The sequence below is a fragment of the Bactrocera tryoni genome, unplaced genomic scaffold (genome assembly GCF_016617805.1).
Source record: "Bactrocera tryoni isolate S06 unplaced genomic scaffold, CSIRO_BtryS06_freeze2 scaffold_7, whole genome shotgun sequence".
Lineage (NCBI taxonomy): Eukaryota > Metazoa > Arthropoda > Insecta > Diptera > Tephritidae > Bactrocera > Bactrocera tryoni.
Genome location: NW_024396366.1, coordinates 560033 through 582672, shown reverse-complemented (window position 1 = coordinate 582672; position 22640 = coordinate 560033). Strand labels below are relative to the sequence as shown.

The 22640-nt window shown below is 35.0% G+C and overlaps 3 protein-coding genes across 3 annotated transcripts; all 3 read right to left on the bottom strand.

The window, feature by feature from the left end:
• Positions 1 to 7489: 7489 nt before the first annotated feature.
• On the bottom strand, positions 7490 to 7970 carry LOC120781609. The gene is made up of 2 exons (XM_040113845.1): positions 7848 to 7970; positions 7490 to 7774 (listed from the first exon to the last, which is right to left on the bottom strand). Exons 1-2 carry the CDS (start codon positions 7968 to 7970, stop codon positions 7508 to 7510), a joined length of 390 nt encoding a protein of 129 aa, XP_039969779.1. The 3' UTR covers positions 7490 to 7507.
• LOC120781608 (jerky protein homolog-like) lies at positions 7916 to 9441 on the bottom strand. The gene is given in 3 exon segments (XM_040113844.1): positions 7916 to 8319; positions 8374 to 8432; positions 8435 to 9441. Coding segments are annotated over 3 exon segments (645 nt in total). The 5' UTR covers positions 8697 to 9441; the 3' UTR covers positions 7916 to 7995.
• Positions 9442 to 18823: 9382 nt separating this feature from the next.
• LOC120781492 lies at positions 18824 to 19657 on the bottom strand. Its single transcript, XM_040113717.1, has 4 exons — positions 19525 to 19657; positions 19259 to 19461; positions 19003 to 19156; positions 18824 to 18941 (listed from the first exon to the last, which is right to left on the bottom strand). Exons 1-4 carry the CDS (start codon positions 19655 to 19657, stop codon positions 18844 to 18846), a joined length of 588 nt encoding a protein of 195 aa, XP_039969651.1. The 3' UTR covers positions 18824 to 18843.
• Positions 19658 to 22640: the final 2983 nt, after the last annotated feature.

The window sequence follows — 22640 nt, the reverse complement described above, 5'->3', positions numbered from 1 at the left end:
TTTTTTACAGTTTTTAATAAATATAAATGGATTAAGTGCACCATCGCCTAAAACGAAAAGGCAGCAGCCAAATCAAAAGCAGAAGGCGAGTGATAAGATAAGATAACTGTAAATTTTCATCCAATTCATCCATAGTTTTCCAGTAGCTATCGTCGACTAAAAAGTTCAAATGTTTGATTTTTTAAAGCTTAAAGAGTAAAGAAACAATTACCAACCAAAGTTGTAGTATATTAGAAGCGGCTTCTTCAAGCATTAAATTAACAAGTTTTTGTTTTTCAGAAGTGTGTGGCTTTTTAAAAATGAATTCGTTAATCTTTTGCAATTTGTTTTGTTTATTTATGTATTCATTCGCAATACTCATTATAATATTAATCGTCCGAATCAGCTGGTCAGATATATGTACATACATATGTATATCTAGATTCTGGGATGAGGGCTCTCATGCCCTTGCATATTTAGGTATAGGACTTTGCATTTTGTATCATCGCGCAATCTTGCAAGGGCAAGATAATCCACCTGCTAAAGGGTAATATAGAAATACAAACCTTTAATTTCGCCCGTGAAAGAAGTGTTAGTTAACCGATATTATTTCCAATGTTTGGGTCGGCTTTAGTATAAGATTCCACGATTTCCATGTTAATAAAGTAGACTCTCCAGATAAAGATAAGCTCTTGAACTCCTAAAACTGAAAAATAAAGAAAAGAGAAAGATCCTTTTTTTCACAAATGTATTTCTGGGAAAAATAAGAATTCATATTTTTGAACTACTATATAATAATTGCGGCATAAATTTTATATAGCAATTAAAATAATAAATTTAAAATGAGCAATAATATTTTGATTTATGCTTGTATAAGTTAATTAAATTTAAGACTTCGCTCATTCCCAACCCAATTTGCATAATTTTCTGTAAATTAACAATATTAAACTAAATAATAATTTTTTGATAAAATGTTATATTGAAAATGTACTTTATTTTTATAATATAATACACCCGTCTTAATACTCGCTCTTCTAATTTTCATATTACCGAAATGAAAATGCCGTCGACATAAGTGTAAATGGGATATGTTGCCTCTTCGAAATTTTCATAGAAATGAAAACTGCGCTGTCAAACTGCTGAAGTGACAGCTTATAGCTTACGATATATGGCAGACTAATTAGTTTGCCATATATTGTAAGCTATAAGCAATGTGGAGTCTCCACAGGCAATAGGCACGACAATACAGTTAGTAAGACATAGGTTTTATCCTGTCGAGATGCCCCGTAATTTTTTTTACTTAACCAATACTACATGTCAGAGATAAAGAGATCCCCAACTCTCCTGTAACTGGAAATGTGTCACCTACCGAACTTTGACAGTTGACTGGATTGGGTAGGTTTTGACGTTTTGTAATTGGAATGACTGGAACGGCCAGATTGAAATTATACCAAAAATATATGTGAACGGAGGAATTTGTTGCCGCTGTTCAAGATCGCTAATAAAAATTTAAAACAATGAAAATCAAAGGAAATGCGAAATTTAAATATATTTCATTAAACGTTTTGTAATTTGATGCATAATAGAATAAATTTTCAATTACAAATCATTAAAAACATTTAATAATTGAAAACTAACAGGCTTAATTCACCTTATTAAGTACTGAAGGATCAAAAGTCAGTTGTTTAAATATACCATAAAATCATAAAAAGAATTTAATTAGTTTCGTCATATATCAAAAGTCCAATATATAATAATTTGCAATCGTAATAAATGTTGGGTGTTTTAATTTAAAATGCCCAAAAATTCTTATTGGGTTGGGTTTACTTTAGTATCACATTTTCATTGCTTATTCCTCTTAAATGCGTGCACGGATTTTTTTAAATTTATATAGCACGGATAGCCAATGAATTAAACTTTGGTTTAAATGTAAATTTATTGTTAAATGTTAATTTGTTTTTTAGATATAAGTAAGCAAAAAACGCACCTTTTTACATTTGCTCAAATAATGGCTCTCTTCTTTTGAGGTTTTTGTTGCACTGCTTGCAAAAAATTTAACCAATTTAACACACACACATTCTTTGAAATATATTTAATTGAATTAATGATAAATTATGAATTTTAAGTTGCAATTTTATGTACAATTTAAGAAATAAAACAGCTTTCAATTACGTGTTATACTGTTCCTTGAAATGTAAGCAAAATTACTGAATATGAACTGTCAAACGACGAAGAAAATAAGCACAAACGGAAGACAGTAATAACCCAACGAATCAAAATGGTAGGTCTTATATACATTTGGGTTACTTTACATAGGACTCGTTTCGGATCGAAGGTTGAAAGTATTAACAAAATACGTCCATATAACGAAAATTTGGAATAAAAAATCGCGCGATTTTTTATTCCAAATTTTCGCCTGCGGCGCTTGTTTCAATATAATATGTTATACTGAAAATATAATGAAAATTTTGAATAATAATTGCTGCTTTTTCATATATCGAGCATTCCACGATATTTTCACAGTAATGCAGGAATTTTTCCTTCATATTATTGTTAGTTTATACAAAGAATTATTTTTCACTTTTTAGTTTACTATGCTTGAAAAGCGTGTTTTTTAGTTTTTTTTTAAACTATATTTATTATGAGAAAAAGTACCTTGACGGTGAACGAACACGTGGCTTTTAGGTATTATACAAACATAAATATGTACATATGTATATGTTACAAAAATTCCCAAAATTCTTCTAGGGGCTCGTGAGCTTCACTACGAGCCATGGAAAGCATCTCAAATCGTTAATGTTGCGGCAGCGTTACACAACGTTTGTATTCACTATCGCGTAAATGATGAAATTTTAGAAAATAATTCGGAGCCAATATTTTTACAGAAAATTATGCAATTTTTTCTCTTATAATGATGCAGCTTCACAAATCAAAGATTCTATATGTGCAACACTTACACGAATATAATTTCCTAAATAAATATTCAGGGGTGTTGTGGAATCCAAGACAGAATTGCTTAGCTGTCAGAATTATGACTATCAATGGTGACACAGAATCTGATTGGATTTTCGTCTTTTCGAACATACGCAAAACCAATATTCGAACCAGTTGTTTACTAATGTGACAAAACTTGCAAATGAATACATTTGGAAGCAATCCTATTAAATTTTTTAATCAGTTCCGAATCAAAGAAAGGGTTTAGGAGATAACATATGTATATCGAATGAATAAAGACGCATTTGGGTGTTAAGTTATGTTTATTACGTTTTGTAAATCTTCTTTAAGGGAGGAAACTGCTTTAGAATCTTCAAAAAAATTAAATTTTTTTTGCTTAAATGTATGGGCAGAGAGCGAAGACTTTGACGCGCGATTAAATTATCTTCTATTTAAACTAAAAAAACCTAAGAAAAGTTAAGTTTGAACATATGTTTAAACAACATGAAGTAAAATTTGTTTGGTCACTTTTTTGAAGTTTTAAAAATTTTTAAAAATCTTTCAATTGTTTTTGAAATTTTCCTAGTTTAACTTGAACATAAGTTATTAACAAATTTGAATATCTTTTTTGTTTCCGATAGAAATTGCAACCTGCATACTGCCCGCCGTCGGACAAATGCACATGCGAAATGCATCGAACAATTGCTTCCCTAAAGCAGAATATCAAAGAATTCGTACCCAAAACATTTTCGGATGATGTTTAAATATATAATTATAAATCCTAGAAATTTCGCTTTAATCAATTATTTCTTTCCCTTCCAAAAAAACCTCAAAAAATCGATTTTTTAAGCCTCTAAAGCAGTCTCCCCCCTTAAATACCCGCATTTTTTTTCAAAACTCAATAATTAAAACATTACGTGTTTTATTCTTATGTTTTCTCCTATAGAAATAAAGATAAATTAATTGGTAACAATAAAATAACTTGATTGCTTAACTTGCATTTCAAATATGTGTGCGATTATCTTCTTGCTTTGTTTCTGACAGCAAAACCTATAAAATTGGTTTCCGTGACACCCAAAACCGATACAAATTCTGTTGCGAATATCAAACCAATAATGTCTGAATTCATGACACCTCTTGCTTTTTTTGATCGGTTTCAATTCTGATTGCGACAACTATCAAATTCCACAACACCCCTGATTAACACAAAATATTTATAGTTTTCATTAAGTATTTAAAAAAGTATTTTTTATGGGATTCTTAGCCACTATCGAATTCTCCACTTTTCGAATCGTTTTGCTTTTCCATAGCTCTGCCTAGTCAACGCCAGATGAAAGATTGTCCAACTTATCCAGAACCTTTTTTCGAAATACTTTTTGAATTGAAATTTGTTCTTATATTAATTCAACTGTACATGTGTCCGGGGGCCTAGGAGTACGTCTAGGAAGTGCTGGACTACAGGTCACTGATGGTACTGATACGTCGGCCTCTGTCTCATTGCCAACGTCGGCTGCCATCGGTAAGCCCATGCCTATCTCTGTTGCCACCAGTAGCTGACTGCTCCTTTTTATTTTCGACCTATTTTCCTTTTATGTAGGCCTTCCAGTAGTAGGCCATACCTCATAAAAAAATAAGTCAAACAAGATTTAAATTATCCTGTTACAAAAATAAAAACTACAACTTTATTATAATACCTTCTTCCAGCTGGAAATATACTTGATAGGCGAACCAACATATTCCAAAAAGCTGTCCCTTCTTCTTTAGGACACTTGGTAAAATCCTGCGCCATTTCTGGTTTCTGCTGTAACAGCTCAACCATTAGTCCATATTGGTGGTAATTACCTTAGACCTGCGGAAATCGCAATAAAGATTATTTTACTGGTAACAAATATGTTTGAATTCAATAAAAACTTACATTTTTCTTTTTTTAATTTATTTCTCCGCTAGCAAAAACTTGTCGTACAAAAATTCCAATGTGCCACTCTACGAATTCCGAACTTGCTTTCGGAATTGCATGATTGCATGCAATTTCATATCTTTCCCGAAAAAACAGTCTACGATGGATTGTGTGATAGGACTAATTACCATCGCTAGCGGTAGTCTGATAAATAGCTATGCTAACTCTTGCCCCAGATCATCTGCCCTAATTATCTCGATCGAGAAACCTCCCGATTTTGTTTCTGTGGACAACCTTATCTTTATTTACTTTAACAAAGCTAACTGGATCGGCTTCACAGAATTTACTGAAAACGCCTTCTCCGCTTTACCCATTCGTACGGAAGTAACCGTTGGAGAACGTCGATTCGGCAAGGTGATCGGAGAAGCTACCGCTTGCTTCATCCCGTCTGGAAGAATTGCGGAATTCTACCCTAATTTCCCAGCCGAAGCAGCTGTTTTAGCTAAGGAGCGCGACACCTTACGCCATGCCGATTCCTGTGATCCTCGAATAAGGGATCTCAATTTGGAGACTCGGAGATTGGTAAATCAACAGAAGCGGAAGAAATGGATAGGACACTTGATGTCCTGAAACCTCTCCACCGGTGTGAGTAGACTTTGGTCTACTGTTAAGGGGGTATTCTACTCTAGAATTTTGAAAAATTCGAATTTTTTTCATATATTTAAAGTTTAGACCCTTAAGAACATATCCTCCAAAGGATTTTTAAAAATTTAAATTATTTTAAGAGCTACAATTACTTTAGTGAGCAGTACCTAGCCCGGTTCGACCGTATCAAATTTTTTAAACGCGTTTTTCTCGAAACTACTTTTTTCCACACGGTACCGGCATTACTCAAGTTCTATACAACCGATTTACTTGAAATTTTGTGTAAACCTTCTTTATATAATCCTTTATTGTTCCTATAACCATCATGTCAAAATTTTTGTTTTTAATATTTTAAAAAAATTCAGGAATTTCAAAAAAAAGCGTAAAATATTATTTTTATTTTCAGACAGTCGCCATTTTTCAAAAAAACTGATTAAGAAATTCTTTTGATTTTTTTTTCAGACCACCAGGAGAGTCAGGATCAATGTCACCAGGATGCGCCATTTTTTTACACCTGTCTCTCCCCCTCTAATTATTTTAATTTTTAATATTTTTTTGTAAAATTTTTTTTCTGTATTCTTAAGATATCAATAAAAACACCATAAAAAATGGATAGTAAAAATATTAATTGCCTTTTTTTACGACATTTTAAAAATTACCTGAAATTCATGCTTCTAGAGTAGAATACCCCCTTAAGGCTTTGTCTAATCTGAAAAAGCATGATGACCGAGTTGAACCTCAATTCAGTGGCCATGCCTCTTCGGAGCCGAAGAAGTGCGTGAGCTATTAGACAATACCAAACGATGTGGTTCCTGACGGCTGCAAAAAATGTCAAAAGACTGCGTACCACTTACTTTGACTGTTGAGAAAGTTCAGAATATCATCAGCAAGGCAAAAAAATTATCCAAATCCATTGGAGCTGATGGAATCAACATGCTTTTGCTAAAGCATCTAGGCTGGGCGAGAGTAACTTACCTCAGCAAGGTTCTCAACCTGTCGCTGGGTGGTGTCCAACCCCGTCGAAACTACGAACGTTTCTTGGACTTCCCGTTAGTTGACGTCGCCAACAACTTAACGAATCCTTAGCAACCAAATGGGGGCACGATTCCGATTACTTTGGCGTAGGGGTAAAAAAACCGAATTTCCGTATAAATTGGGTATGTACGGATAGGGGAGCTTCTCCAGAGGAGGAATATCCAAAAATAATGTAAAAATTACTAATATTTTTTAAAATATTCACGATTAAAAGTTCAAAAATTTGCACTAAGAAAACATGTTATTTCTATATGTTTCACAAAATTTTTTTCACATTTTTTACTTTGTATATTTAAATTCACACTCTAAGCTTTGAAATAAGCTTACATTTCACTTTTATTTTGCTATATTTTACCTAAATTTATTAATTTAAAAATCACTTAGCACACTTATCGTGGAAAAGGTTAGATTGTCTACCATTATGAGGAAAACGAGCCTTGCCACATCTTAAACAGTAAATATGTAGGATTTTTAACAATTTTTCTTTGTTTGTTTTATCGCGTGATTCTTTTTTCTATATTAACTATAAAAAAAATACGTTCAACATATGTATATGTGTAATACGTAATTTATGTGACTGAAGTACTTTCGCGAGCTACTCCTTTCTGAGTTAAAAAAATGTATTGACTTTTTGTTATAAAGTGGTGAAAGTGGTTATATTCTTTGGTTATTATGCACTCATATTCAAACAAAATTTAAGTTTTCGTTATAAAATTGATAAATTTTGATTATTATTTCTGTCAGCGATTTCCATTTATTTTTTATGATACATTGGTTTGTATATTAGGTGCCGATATATATGTATACAGCGCACGCTCGATAATCTGACGTAATTAAAACCAAGGCAGTTCACATTATCGAAAGTGTTCACATTATGGAATGCTCCAAACGAATAGGATAGTACGTATTTATATATTGGAATTCACATTTTATTCATGTTTTCATTACATATACATTTTTACGTAACACATATTATACAAAATCTAGGTTTTATTTGAAAAAATCAGTCATCCTTTACTATATCTTCTGTGTTTCTAAAAGTTGGAGCACAGCTTTCTCTCTTAGACGTCTTAGTACATTTACAACATTTGGATCGACGTCTTCATGACCAGCCCACCTTATCGCCTTGTTGAAAATTTCAACTGCTTCAGTCCGCTTAATTTTCTCCTCTACCTCCGATACGCTGCCTTCATCGGAATCGTCTTCTTCTTCATGCTCGTCATTTGCATTATCATCTTCAATATTTTCGTTCCATTCATGAACGCCTGGTAGCGTTAATTCAGCCTGAAATGGTTAATAAGAAAATCATTTTCAATAACCTGCATATCTTTGTGCGATTCTGCGAAAACGAACAAACCTCAGTATTCAAACTGTTAAGGAGATCGACGGTATTGCTCATCAAGGCGCGAAGTGCAGCTCCCCATTTTTCTTTTAAAATTGCGAGCGGAACACTCTCTTCGGAATCGTCATCACCTGCCATAAAATTTAAAATATATTTCCAGCAATTAGCTAATGTTACTTCGCTGACACGACTCCAATCGGCATCCAAAAGATTTATAGCGTAAAGTAATTTTTTTCATCGAATCGAGTAAATTGGAGTTTGTAGCTGCTATTGAGGCTAAAAGACTATATCTGTAATGCAACTTTGTGATCTTTATGGCATTTTGATCCATTGGTTGGATGAGGGGAGTAACGTTTAGTGGCATAAACATTGCCAAAATTTGTCCATCCTCCGTTGCCAGCTGAGCTTCATTTGGGTGAGAAGGAGCGTTGTCGATTAGGAGTAGAGCTTTAATTGGCAAACCTTTCTCCTTTAAAAATGACGTTACCTAAAAAACGAATTTAAAAGAAAAAAGTTAACAAAATACAAAATAAATCCTCACCTGTGGAACGAAGAGCTCATGAAACCATTCCTTGAAAACAGCCGACGTCATCCAGGCGGTTTTGAGCTCTTATAGTCTGTGGGGCATTGAAAGTTTTTAAAGCAGCGTGGATTCTTTGCCTTTCCAATTACCAAAAGTTTCAGTTTATGAGATCCAGTGGCGTTTGAGCAACATAAAAACGTGATTCGCTGCTTTTCCGACTTAACGCCTGGGGCTCTCTTTTCCATACTGGACACGTACGTTTTTTCTGGCAGAAGTTTCCAGAATAAGCCTGACTCATCAGCATTATATAACTGGTCGTTACACAGCTCCAGTTCGGCCATTTTAGCTCTAAGTTTTTCCTTAAATGGATCCACGAGCTGAGGCAGCGAAGACAGTTTTTCGCCTGATATTTGTAGCCATGCTGCTTGAAGCCATCCATCACTAGCGTTGAAGTTAGATTAATTTTCCTTTACTTGTGCATGCAGTACTTTGGCCTTTTCTTTCAACATTAAGGCACTTACTGGCCAGTTTTTATTCCGCATTTTGATAAACCAACGATGAAGAGCTTTCTCCATTTTGGGCAGCTCTGAAGGACGCAGAGTTCTTTGTTCAGGTCCCGAGTATGTGTTGTTCACGAACTTTAAAATCACTTGTTTTTTTGCTTTGATTCCACAAATTGTTGATTTACCAACATTATATTTCTTTGCTAAGAACGTCATAAATGAGCCTCTTTTTAAAGAATCGAGAATATCAGCTTTTTGCTTCAATGTCAAAAACGTGTGTTTTTTAGAATTCATTTTTAACAGAAAATCTAAAACGAAACACTCCACGCGAATACAAAATTGCAACTGAAGTATTCTACGCATTACATGCAATACAAATGAGAGTCTTATTCTACAATTAGGGGATTCTCCAAATTCAGAATTAGCTGAGATCTGTGTAAACTACATTCAAATACTTTAACGTCTTTTGTTCATATTATAGAACCTTTTGGGTTTGTTCACATTATAGTGCAGTCAATGCATAAAAAAGTCTGTTCACATTATGGGATGTTCGAACTATAGAGTGTTCACATTAACGAGCGTGCGCTGTATTATTATATTTAAAATATGAGTTTTGGATATAAAGTGGTTATATTTTACGGTTATCATGCACTCATACATATTGAAACAAAATTTGAGTTTTCGTACTGTACTGTAACCTTACACTTTATTACGTAACATTATTATATAATATTACTTATACATATGTATGTAGGGGTGGATTCGTATTTATTATAAGAAAAGTGTTTATTTTACAAAATGTTGTTATTTTATTTTACATGAAATGTTCTTAACAATGTTTTAGTTTTTATTTTCAACTGGCACCGTGCTCGTCCGCGTCTCGACTGACTGTCGTTTTCAAAGTCTTCGTTACTTGTTTCTTCGTCGCTACTCGTTGTCTTCGTCGCTACTCGTTGTCTATTGCGATCAGTGTTGCATGTTACTGTCCATACGTTCGCCCACTTCTAGTCTGTCTTTATTCGTTCCCACATGTATATATAATACTGTTATATAACATTACTAATACATGTATATAATATTACTTATTTGCTTAATAAATTTAAAAAAGAAAATATCCATATGCATGAATAGAGGAATTTTTGCGAACAAGAGGAATTTCAGCGAATTGCCTTGTCATCACATGTCAGCGCTCCATTTCTTCGTAATTTTTAGTAAACAAATGAGGTTCAAACGAGTGTAAAATGTAATTTTTAAAATAAAGATTTTTTAAATAAAAAAACCTGCTAAAAGTGTAAAATGTGAATTTATTTAAAAGATTATAGTGTAATTTAATTAATTTGAAGAGAAAAATGTGAATAAAGTGGGTTTAACGTGATGAAATAGCTTCTTGAAATGTTCGAATTTTGCGAATTTTTGAACTTTAAGGTCGAATATCTCGTAAACTAAGCGTTTGCGGTACCTTCAAATCGCGGCGCCAAAGAAATCGGAATTGTGCCCAAATGGGGATTAGGTATCCGCTAAAACAACAACAAGCGCTTTAAAGTCGCCTAGTACCAAACGGTTTTCACCACGAAGTAGCGCACCTATGTTCGGATGCTAATACCCGAGACAGACATGTAGTAACAATACCATAGTAAAGGTATCATGATATTCTGTTTACTACGTTGGTGACACACACGGCAATGTAGTAAACTGAAATACTACCTTTGTTTCATAGGCATTAAATATTTCAAAAAAAATGTAAACAATAAATATGTTATAGGTGTGTGATGATATTATAGATGTATGTTATGGAGAAAAAAAGAAATGTGGTGTGGTGGGACACCAGGTAGGAACGAAGTTCCTTCGGATAATGTAGAATCGATACAATTTGCAAAAAAAATTGTGCTTAATTTTATGTAGGTTGTCTTGATTTTTCTCTCAAATTTCGGTGATTAGTTTTTATTTAAGTACAGACAGAGAACGTATATTTATAGAGAAGGTCCAACAACGGACAAGGGTGTAAAATGTCAAAAGCTAACAAAATGCGATGAGCGTATTTCACCACAGCTAGCTCAGAAGGAGAAATTTTAACAGTGGCGCGTGAACAGAGTTGAGCATTAAATGAAAAATATACAAATTACTTCGATTTTACAGCGGCATGCCGGCCTTTTGGCTTATATTTTTATGCGTTTCTTCTTCTTAATTGGCGTAGACACCGCTTACGGGATTATAGCCGAGTTAACAACAGCGCGCCAGTCGTTTCTCCTTTTCGCTACGTGGCGCCAATTGGATATTCCAAGCGTAGCCAGGTCCTTCTCCACTTGGTCCTTCCAACGGAGTAGAGGTCTTCCTCTTCCTCTGCTTCCCCCGGCGGGTACTGCGTCGAATACTTTCAGAGCTGGAGTGTTTTTGTCCATTCGGACAACATGCCGCTGTCTTTTAATTCGCTGAACTATGTCAATGTCGTCGTATATCTCGTACAGCTCATCGTTCCATCGAATGCGATATTCGCCGTGGCCAACGCGCAAAGGACCATAAATCTTTCGCAGAACTTTTCTCTCGAAAACTCGCAACGTCGACTCATCAGTTGTTGACATCGTCCAAGCCTCTGCACCATATAGCAGGACGGGAATTATGAGCGACTTATAGAGTTTGGTTTTTGTTCGTCGAGAGAGGACTTTACTTTTCAATTGCCTACTCAGTGCGAAGTAGCACCTGCTGGCAAGAGCAATCCTGCGTTGGATTTCCAGGCTGACATTGTTGGTGGTGTTAATACTGGTTCCTAAATAGACGAAATTAACTACAACTTCAAAGTTATGACTGTCAACAGTGACGTGAGTGCCAAGTCGCGAGTGCGACGACTGTTTGTTTGATGACAGGAGATATTTCGTTTTGCCCTCGTTCACTGCCAGACCCATTTTCTGTGCTTCCTTGTCTAGTCTGGAGAAAGCAGAACTAACGGCGCGGGTGTTAAGGCCGATGATATCAATATCATCACCATACGCCAGCAGCTGTACACTCTTATAGAAGATGGTACCTTCTCTATTTAGTTCTGCGGCTCGAACTATTTTCTCCAGAAGCAGGTTGAAAAAGTCGCACGATAGGGAATCGCCTTGTCTGAAACCTCGTTTGGTATCGAACGGCTCGGAGAGGTCCTTCCCGATTCTGACGGAGCTCTTCGTGTTGCTCAACGTCAGTTTACACAGCCGTATTAGTTTTGAGGGGATACCAAATTCAGACATCGCGGCATAGAGGCAGTTCCTTTTCGTGCTGTCGAAAGCAGCTTTGAAATCGACGAAGAGGTGGTGTGTGTCGATTCTCCTTTCACGGGTCTTTTCCAAGATTTGGCGCATGGTGAATATCTGGTCGGTTGTTGATTTTCCAGGTCTAAGCCACACTGATAAGGTCTAATCAGTTTGTTGACGGTGGGCTTTAATCTTTTACATAATACGCTCGATAGAACCGTATACGCGATGTTGAGGAGGCTTATCCCACGGTAGCTGGCGCAGATTGTGGGGTCTCCTTTTTTATGGATTGGACATAGCACACTTAAATTCCAATCGTTGGGCATGCTTTCGTCCGACCATATTTTACAAAGAAGCTGATGCATGCTCCTTATCAGTTCTTCGCTGCCGTGTTTGAATAGCTCGGCCGGCAATCCATCGGCCCCCGCCGCTTTGTTGTTCTTCAGGCGGGTAATTGCTATTCGAACTTCTTCATAGTCGGGCAATGGGACGTCTGCCTCATCCGAGGCTGTTTGTCGTTTTTCATTGGGGTAGGCTTTTTACGTGGCGGGTCCCAAACCCAGCGCACAACCCTATGCAGGGGATGTTTCGCCTTCTCACTTTAGCTCACCTTCGAACGGATGTTCTTAGGCTACCCAGAGGATACTTGGTCAAAGACCGGAAGTAGTGAGCTGCTTGAGTCATATGTAAAAGAATCATTTCTGGCCACTCCCAAGTGAATGGCGATCAGAGAACTTTCCTCACTTGCGTGAACTTCTACACATGACTCCATCCTCCAGCGTTTATGTGCAATTATATGAATTGATTTGAAAATTATTTTTTCACAAATTGATTACTTTTTAATTAATTAACTAACTATTTTATATAAGGCAATATTTTACTTAATATTAAATTAATACCAAATTTTTAATTATATCCTACATATGACAAATATTCCAATACAACTACACATTTTTTCTCTATACACTAACACCAACGCACATTTTCGGGTTATTTTTTGTTGACCTAAATTCGATGAAAAAAAGTTTTTTTCATTTCTTGATTTATTTGAATGAGTGCGAAGGAGAAAACATAATTATTAATAGTGCCAAAAGAAAATCCCGAAAAGGGTAATAAAAAAACGATTGAAAGACGCATGTCATTCGTGATCGTACTATAGTAAAGGAGGCTCGTACAACAAGAAGGTAAGTGAATGATTTTTTTTAAATAATTTGCAAATAATTACTTCATTTGTTTTTATAGCATTGGAATTAGCAGCTGCAGCAATATCATCAGAAGCAGCAAATTTAAATTGTTAAGTAAGTATGTGAGAAAAAGTGTGTGTTGTTTGAAATTGGATTGCGCAGTTCAACATAATACGCAAAAATAATTATATACATATGTACATAAGTATGTATTTTATGCGTTTAAGGCGGCCTGCACAATCCAATATAATATGTGAAAACAAATGTTTGCCTTATATTTTAAATAATAAGATAATATTATTCTTTTATTTCAGATATTATTAGGATTTTTATTTAATTATTCTTTTTTTTTCAGATTTTATCACTATTTTTATTTAATTAATATTGGCTTTCAGAGTAAATTCTATTTGTATTTAATATATTTTATTCTTTCAGATAATATTAATCTTTTCTTTCAGATATTATTATCATTTTATACAATTAATCTTTCTTCAATGTAATTATTATTTATTTTCAGGTATTAATAATTATTTATTTTCAGGTATTTGTCTATTATAATATTTTTCCACTCTTTTATTTTCAGGTTTTAATGGAGGTTTAGGTTTAGGATGGAGTCATATGTAGAAGTTCACGCAAGTGAGGAAAGTTCTCTGATCGCCATTCACTTGGGAGTGGCCAGAAACGATTCTTTTACATATGACTCAAGCAGCTCACTACTTCCGGTCTTTGACCAAGTATCCTCTGGGTAGCCTAAGAACATCCGTTTGAAGGCGAGCTAAAGTGAGAAGGCGAAACATCCCCTCCGCAGCACAGTGTATCGTTTAATACAAGCTAGGGGGACAAAAATATTTTAGTTTGAAATTTAATATATGTATGTTGGTTGTGTTGATTAATTATCTTAAGTTTCATTGAAAAAATTAATATATTTTTTTAGATTTACGTATAGAAAACAAAAAATTTTGTAAAAAATATATTTAATTATTTTTTAATATCAGAACATACAATAACATTCATTTGAACATAGAGAAAATTATAATAACAATAATAGGTGTGTTCGTAGAAAATCCCTTACTAACCATCGCGTTTTTCATTGGTTGGAATGCATAGACATCTGTTTGTAAGTCCATTACATTTCAACTAATGAGAAACGTGCTGACTAATAAGGGGGTTTTCTACGAACAGACCTAATATTAACAATAACATAAAAAAGACAAAAACACACAATAACACACAATACTACTACATCATTACTCGTTAAATGCCTCATCATCACTGTTAGATTCATCTGAATCAGGTACTACATAATCTTTATCGTCATGGTCACATATTACTTGACGTGGTACTTTTGATGGTTTTGAAGGCGGGACAATTAAATTTAAATTTTTGACTTACGTAAACTAAAATAGGATGGAAAAACTTTATGTCCCGCCTTCAATGACCATTTTCGCGTCTGTGTATACGAGTAACTGTGCACTTAGAATCAACATAATAAGCTTGTCAATTGCCTGCCTTCGCATGTAGTATTACCAGACTTCTTTTTTTCTGAAGATTTCAAACTTTCTCTAATCGAAGTAGTTATGTTTCTATTACCCTCCAAGCGATTTGCTACTTCAGCGGCTACGGTCAACTCGATGGCACTTCGCGATTCTAATAAGTCTTCAACCCTTCGTTTTTTCGTTTTAAAAGACGACTCTTCAAAATTTTTTTTTGGTCTACCTTGAGGTCGATTGCTTCCAGTTGATGAGGTAGGACAGGTATGTTCCATTTGTAGGTGAAATTGTAAATCTGCTCCTTCTAACCAACTGCGATTTTTGTTTAAAAAACGTTCAATAATCATATTTGCTTCAGTCCATTTTTTGGAAAATTTTGACGAAACACTCGAAATTTTTAACTTTATATCCCTCTGTGTATCAGGCGTTACATCTGTAGCACTAAATTTTTTGAAAACATAATCCACTAACCGGGAATTTTGCTCTATTTTACATTTTCGCCATTCTTCAAATAACTCCATTTTTGAAATAGAGCAAACTCGATCTGGAAAAAAAATAATTAAAAATTATGGGGGAAAGATGTGGTACTCGATCAAAGGTCATTGTATAGCTTATAACGGCAACCTATACAATATTCAAACATTAGCTTGGATATATGTGGATAAAAAAAGTTGCATACTTTAAGCACTTTAAAATAAAAAGAACACAAAAATTTTTAAATGAGTTTTCAAAACCCCGTACAACGTATTAGCTAAACGTAAACCAAGTATTAAATTGCATAAAATAAACATACATACCATCTAAATTAAAGTCCATTTCATCCACAGTCGTGTTTTCCTCTACAAACCTTTTTAAATCACTATTTATATGGTATTTATTATTTAAATTGAAAAAATAAAAATGATAACACCGTATCACTTCGAATAAACTTGTCGTAGTTAACCGTATTAGAATATTTTGCGCGATTCTTACTGAAAATTGTGACATATCAAGGGTTGTTATAATCAGAGTACTGTCAATTATTTGATTGTTTACATTGACTTTTGTCCGCCAACAATGATCCAGGCGAATCACTGTGCGCAGGGTTGTGCGCTGGGTTTGGGACCTGCCACGTAAAAAATTCTACCAATGAAAATTAGCAAACAGCCTCGGATGAGGCAGACGTCCCATTGCCCGACCATGAAGAAGTTCGAATAGCAATTACCCGCCTGAAGAACAACAAAGCGGCGGGGCTGATGGATTGCCGGCCGAGCTATTCAAACACGGCAGCGAAGAACTGATAAGGAGCATGCATCAGCTTCTTTGTAAAATATGGTCGGACGAAAGCATGCCCAACGATTGGAATTTAAGTGTGCTATGCCCAATCCATAAAAAAGGAGACCCCACATTCTGCGCCAACTACCGTGGGATTAGCCTCCTCAACATCGCATATAAGGTTCTATCGAGTGTATTGTGTGAAAGATTAAAGCCCACCGTCAACAAACTGATTGGACCTTATCAGTGTGGCTTTATACCTGGAAAATCGACAACCGACCAGATATTCACCATGCGCCAAATCTTGGAAAAGACCCGTGAAAGGAGAATCGACACACACCACCTCTTCGTCGATTTCAAAGCTGCTTTCGACAGTACGAAAAGGAGTTGCCTTTATGCCGCGATATCTGAATTTGGTATCCCCGCAAAACTAATACGGCTGTGTATACTGACGTTGAGCAACACGAAGAGCTCCGTCAGAATCGGGAAGGACCTCTCCGAGCCGTTCGATACCAAAAGAGGTTTCGGACAAGGCGATTCCCTATCGTGTGACTTTTCCAACCTGCTTCTAGAGAAAATAGTTGGAGCTGCAGAACTTAATAGAGAAGGTACCATCTTCTATAAGAGTGTACAGCTGCTGGCGTATGCTGATGATATTGATATCATCGGCCTTAACACCCGCGCCGTTAGTTCTGCTTTCTCTAGGCTGGACAAGGAAGCACAGAAAATGGGTCTGGTAGTGAACGAGGGCTAAACGAAATATCTCCTGTCATCAAACAAACAGTCGTCGCACTCGCGACTTGGCACTCACGTCACTGTTGACAGTCATAACTTTGAAGTTGTAGTTAATTTCGTCTATTTAGGAACCAGTATTAACACCACCAACAATGTCAGCCTGGAAATCCAACGCAGGATTGCTCTTGCCAGCAGGTGCTACTTCGGACTGAGTAGGCAATTGAAAAGTAAAGTCCTCTCTCGACGAACAAAAACCAAACTCTATAAGTCGCTCATAATTCCCGTCCTGCTATATGGTGCAGAGTCTTGGACGATGTCAACAACGGATGAGTCGACGTTGCGAGTTTTCGAGAGAAAAGTTCTGCGAAAGATTTATGGTCCTTTGCGCATTGGCCACGGCGAACATCGCATTCGATGGAACGATGAGCTGTACGAGATATACGACGACATCGACATAGTTCAGCGAATTAAAAGACAGCGGCTACGCTGGCTAGGTCATGTTGTCCGGATGGACGAAAACACTCCAGCTCTGAAAGTATTCGACGCAGTACCCGCCGGGGGAAGCAGAGGAAGAGGAAGACCTCCACTCCGTTGGAAGGACCAAGTGGAGAAGGACCTGGCTTCGCTTGGAATATCCAATTGGCGCCACGTAGCGAAAAGGAGAAACGACTGGCGCGCTGTTGTTAACTCGGCTATAATCGCGTAAGCGGTGTCTACGCCAATTAAGAAGAAGAATAACCTTTATTTTATTTTCAGTTATTTGTCTTTTATAATATTTTTCCACTCTTTTATTTTCAGGTATTTGTCTTTTATAGTCTTTTTTCACTTTATTTTCAGCTAATAATAATTCTTTTCTGTAATTAATCTTTTTTCAGATGAAATTATTTTTTTAAATTAAATATATTTTTATTTATGAAATGTTAGCATTAAAATAATTAATTACAATTTTATATAAATACTTATATAAATATTTATTAAAAATAATAAATTTAATAATTTAAAAATTAAAAAAATAAAAAGTTTTCTTTGAAATTTTAATAAATTTTGAAAGTAGGAATCAAAAAATGCAACCCTGTATCAGCTGTTTAAAATACAACTCTGCATCAGCTGTTTAAAATGCAACCCTGAATCAGCCTTCGATTGGGGATATTAGAGCAGGACAGATATACTTTTTTATATGACACTGCTGAATGAGCGCAACAAAGATGTCTGATCACATGTATACGTACGTGAGTAGGTAAAATATCTGCCAGGCTTAAGAAACATTCTATATGTTTACCACCATGTTACCCGCTAATTATCTGGTGTTTTACCCGCTCATGGTTGGCAGGGATATGTGTATAAAATATACATACATATGTATACGTATCTGTGTAAAATAATATCATAATATATAAAAAAAAACTAGTAATATATATGTATGTATGTACATAAATCATACTTTTTATAATTTAAAACTTACGTATTCATATGCACATGTAGCATGCACACACGTACATACATATGTATGTACTATGTATGTACATACAACGCCTTCAGGGACTGAAATCATGACATGACTTATTACCCTGTAGTTCATTACCATCGGGGAAGAGCTAACGATATGACTAATTCCTAATCATTAGAACCAGTTCCAGCCCGATTACTCGCAATGTTATTTAACTAACGATTTTTACATTGCAATGTCCTACGAGGGTAATCGAGCGGTGCGACGCTGCATTACCAGTCATTGGTGAAATGACTAGTTCCAAAATCGTAAGTGAATCGCTAATACAGAATCACTAGCGCTTTCATTAATTCAAAATGGCTAGTGATTTGACTGATTCCAAATCGTTAGTGATTTCGTTAATTCGAAATTACAGGTGGTTTGACTAATTCAAAATCGTTAGCGATTTCATTAATTCTAATTCGCTAGCGATTCTACTGGTTCAATTTTACGAAAATACAAGAAATTTTTATGAAATTCAAAGCAATAGATATATTAAATTCAGTTATACATATGTATTTTTTAATTTAGTTTCTTACTTAGTAGTTTTAAAATATGTACTATCTTACATTATATTGTTATTTATTAATCATTTATTTTCTTTATTTACTAAATGATTTTTTTTATTACGCGTTTTTTTTGACGCTGAAGGGCTTGGCGCAGTTGATTCTCTGGCGATCCAGCGTCTATCCCGGTAGGAATGGACTCTAAAATAATTAAAATATATTTGTTATTAACTGTTTTAATTAAAAAGCATTTTGTTCTTACCAATAAGGGCGTCGAAAAAATTTGTAAAGCCTTTGAACGAATCTTTGCCCAACACTCCATTAATATTGTACTGCATGGCCAATTCGTCTGTTATAATATTCTTCAGGTTTTTCACCACTCCAGAACGATGAAGAATTTGAGTCATACATTTGATCTGCAAGAAAGTAAAGGGTTGAAACGGTAAAAATAAAAAAAAAATCGAAATTTACTGAAACGTATTTTAAATAAGGAAATCGAAAGAAAAAATATTACTTACGTAGTTCTTCTTTCCGCGAACTTCTATATTTTCATTAATTCGGCCCAAATCTGTTTTGTTTTTAATTGGAAATTCTCTCATTATCGATGAGTCGTCGGTGCGTTCTTTTAGAAGCTGCTGAATGAGGACTTTCTGCTGCGCTACTTCTTCTAGGAGCACTTGGTACTGTGCATAAATTTGGCTCATTTTTCTTTCCATCAGTTCTAGAAATAAAAAATATATATGAATGAAAAGAGGAATATACTTGTTGGCAGCTTATACTTTACCTTCGAAGAAAGCCTTTAAAGCTTCCTTATCTTCGCATTTACATGCCTTTTCTGTATATACTTGATTGTAGCAAGTCTTTTTAATTCGTTTTGGGTTCGGTCTCCTACCTACAATTTTCTTAGCTACCTTCATTTGTTTTTATTTTTTATTATTATAACTACTTTATTATTATTATTTGTTTTATTTCGCTTGCAAAATTTTTTAACGTTAATATTATATTGATTGATTGTTATGGTATTAATGTATACCTTATAAATTACTTTACACTTCACTTTTTTATTTTTTTATTCGACTTTAATTTTTTCACTAACAACACTAAAATAAATTATTTTTATTTAAGGAATGTCTGTTCTTTATTGACCTTTTTCGACTGCTCTTCAACTACAATTGACACTCAAGATCTAAACAATTTAGTGTAAAAATGACAATGGCAGACTGAGCGATCGATCGAACTACAATTCCTGCGAATTTCTGAAGGAATAGTACGGGACACTAAATTTCTGTTGAATTTTGATCTGCTCGCACATTGTTGTTATTGGAATTTCATATACGCATTGAGTTTCGCTTTTTAGGGGTGGGTTTTTTTCAGATTCGATGCCTCGTTGCATTACAAATCATTTGCGAAAAGACTAACTAGCGGTAATGCATGAAATCGCTAGTAGAATTCGCGCTCTGGTAATCGCTTGACACCAGCCGAACTACAGGGATATTATAGAGAAGGTTCACGATGTCGAGAATTTAGGGATATTTGGATTTTGGGATATTTACTGTTTTGGATGGGTGCATTTCACCACAGAAAACTATTAGCGCATTTCACCATTTAACATCAGGGGCACGACAATAACAGAACTGAGTAGTTGCTAGAGCCAATGGGAAAAAATATGTTAATTTCAATGTTTAGAAATGTACGCTTACAGATTCCCTTTTCTACTATGCGCAAACGATGCTGCATATAATTTATAGATCGGTATACATATGTACATACATACATATATTTGTTATGAAAGCACATACATAAGTGTGTACATACATATGTATGTATGTATGTATATATTTTAAGATTGAGCTATTTTATGATGAATTGCATAAAATCTTTGCAAATATATAATTCAATAAGATTTGTATTACTACCTAAATATGCATTTTATATAGGTTTGGTACGACATACAAATGTATATTTATATACTTAAATAAATATTTGCTTTGGTCATTAAACTTTTCGATATCATGTTAAAAGACCAAGCGGTCGCACTTTTGTCCATATATAATTATGTGTGCATGTAAACAAATATGACAAACCATACGCATAATGTTTGTAAATTTGTCTACATGCAACATATGTATGTAAATATGTACACTCAATGCTTGTATTTTTTGCTTTCATGTCAAAGAATCAATGTGTCGAAAGAATGACGCGACGACAAAGCTTCACAACATTGTGTTGTTGGTAGAAAATCCGAGCTGTGCCGAAAGCACAAACGAACGATCACCAATTGCCACTGCTTCCCTTGCCGCTGTACCAGCTTCGCTAACAAACCAACGTAGATATGTATGTTTGTGTGTGAGCTTGCATACATATCGACGCAGAATTTTGCAAGCCGCGTAACAATATTTTGTACATTCCTTGACAAATACAGTCAATACCGGTTATGTGCCACATTCAAAGATACAGATTTTTGTGGTTTGTTAAAAAAAATTTAATATGGCACATATGCGAGTGCGAATACTGAAGCGAGTGGTACTTAAAACAATAATTTCTATGTATTTCAAAAAACCAACCGTGAGATGCAGCAAGATATAGGCAGTTAAGAGGCATGATTCCCATATAAGCGGAGTACTACTTAACCGGCATCCACTGTACACATAAATCAGAGGAATATTGAATATTTTATATATTTTGGCACATTTCTTGACTTGAAAATCGACAAATAAACTATGTTGTCAATTTTATTCTATACTTATATCGGGTGATTTTTTAAGAGCTTGATAACTTTTTTTTAAAAAAAAACGCATAAAATTTGCAAAATCTCATCGGTTCTTTATTTGAAACGTTAGATTGGTTCATGACATTTACTTTTTGAAGATAATTTCATTTAAATGCTGACCGCGGCTGCGTCTTAGGTGGTCCATTCGGAAAGTCCAATTTTGGGCAACTTTTTCGAGCATTTCGGCCGGAATAGCCTGAATTTCTTCGGAAATGTTGTCTTCCAAAGCTGGAATAGTTGCTGGCTTATTTCTGTAGACTTTAGACTTGACGTAGCCCCACAAAAAATAGTCTAAAGGCGTTAAATCGCATGATCTTGGTGGCAACTAACGGTCCATTTCTTGAGATGAATTGTTCTCCGAAGTTTTCCTCAAAATGGCCATAGAATCGCGAGCTGTGTGGCATGTAGCGCCATCTTGTTGAAACCACATGTCAACCAAGTTCAGTTCTTCCATTTTTGGCAACAAAAGTTTGTTAGCATCGAACGATAGCGATCGCCATTCACCGTAACGTTGCGTCCAACAGCATCTTTGAAAAATACGGTCCAATGATTCCACCAGCGTACAAACCACACCAAACAGTGCATTTTTCGGGATGCATGGGCAGTTCTTGAACGGCTTCTGGTTGCTCTTCACCCCAAATGCGGCAATTTTGTTTAAAGTGTCAATAAGAGAAAGAACTATTCGAAGTAATAAAAATATTGCTGCCGTTCTGATGGCAATTTGTCGATTCAAGACATTTTCAAGTATTAGGAGTGTCACAAACCACAATCTGTCGGACTTTGAGAAAGGATTTGATATTGCATTCGTATAAAATTGTTCTCACTCAAGAACTGAAGTTATTGGACTACCATAAACGTCGTGAACTTGCCGATTTTGCCTTGGAACAAGTTGAAAAGTAAAACGATTTTTTAAGAAAGGTATTTTCTCCGATAAGGCTCACTTATACATACATCTTAGTGGAGCGGTAAATAAACAAAAACGTCGATTATGGTGCGAAGAAAATCCTCAAATTATTCTTGAACAATCATTACATTCTCCTAATTGACAGTTTGGTGTGGTTTTTGCTCTGGTCATGTGAAATTTCTATGCGAAATGATGCTCAGTGACACCGTTATTGGAAGCAGTTGGA

Excerpts from the sequence above, each read along its gene's own strand:
- LOC120781609 (XM_040113845.1), bottom strand. The coding sequence starts at position 7,970 with ATGGCAGGTGATGACGATTCCGAAGAGAGTGTTCCGCTCGCAATTTTA. Across the intron at positions 7,775-7,847 it reads TTAACAGTTTGAATACTGAG|GCTGAATTAACGCTACCAGG; the intron begins GTTTGTTCGTTT and ends TAACCATTTCAG.
- LOC120781492 (XM_040113717.1), bottom strand. The coding sequence starts at position 19,657 with ATGAAGGTAGCTAAGAAAATTGTAGGTAGGAGACCGAACCCAAAACGA. Across the intron at positions 19,462-19,524 it reads TTTAAAGGCTTTCTTCGAAG|AACTGATGGAAAGAAAAATG; the intron begins GTAAAGTATAAG and ends TTTTATTTCTAG. Across the intron at positions 18,942-19,002 it reads TTTTTTCGACGCCCTTATTG|AGTCCATTCCTACCGGGATA; the intron begins GTAAGAACAAAA and ends TAATTATTTTAG.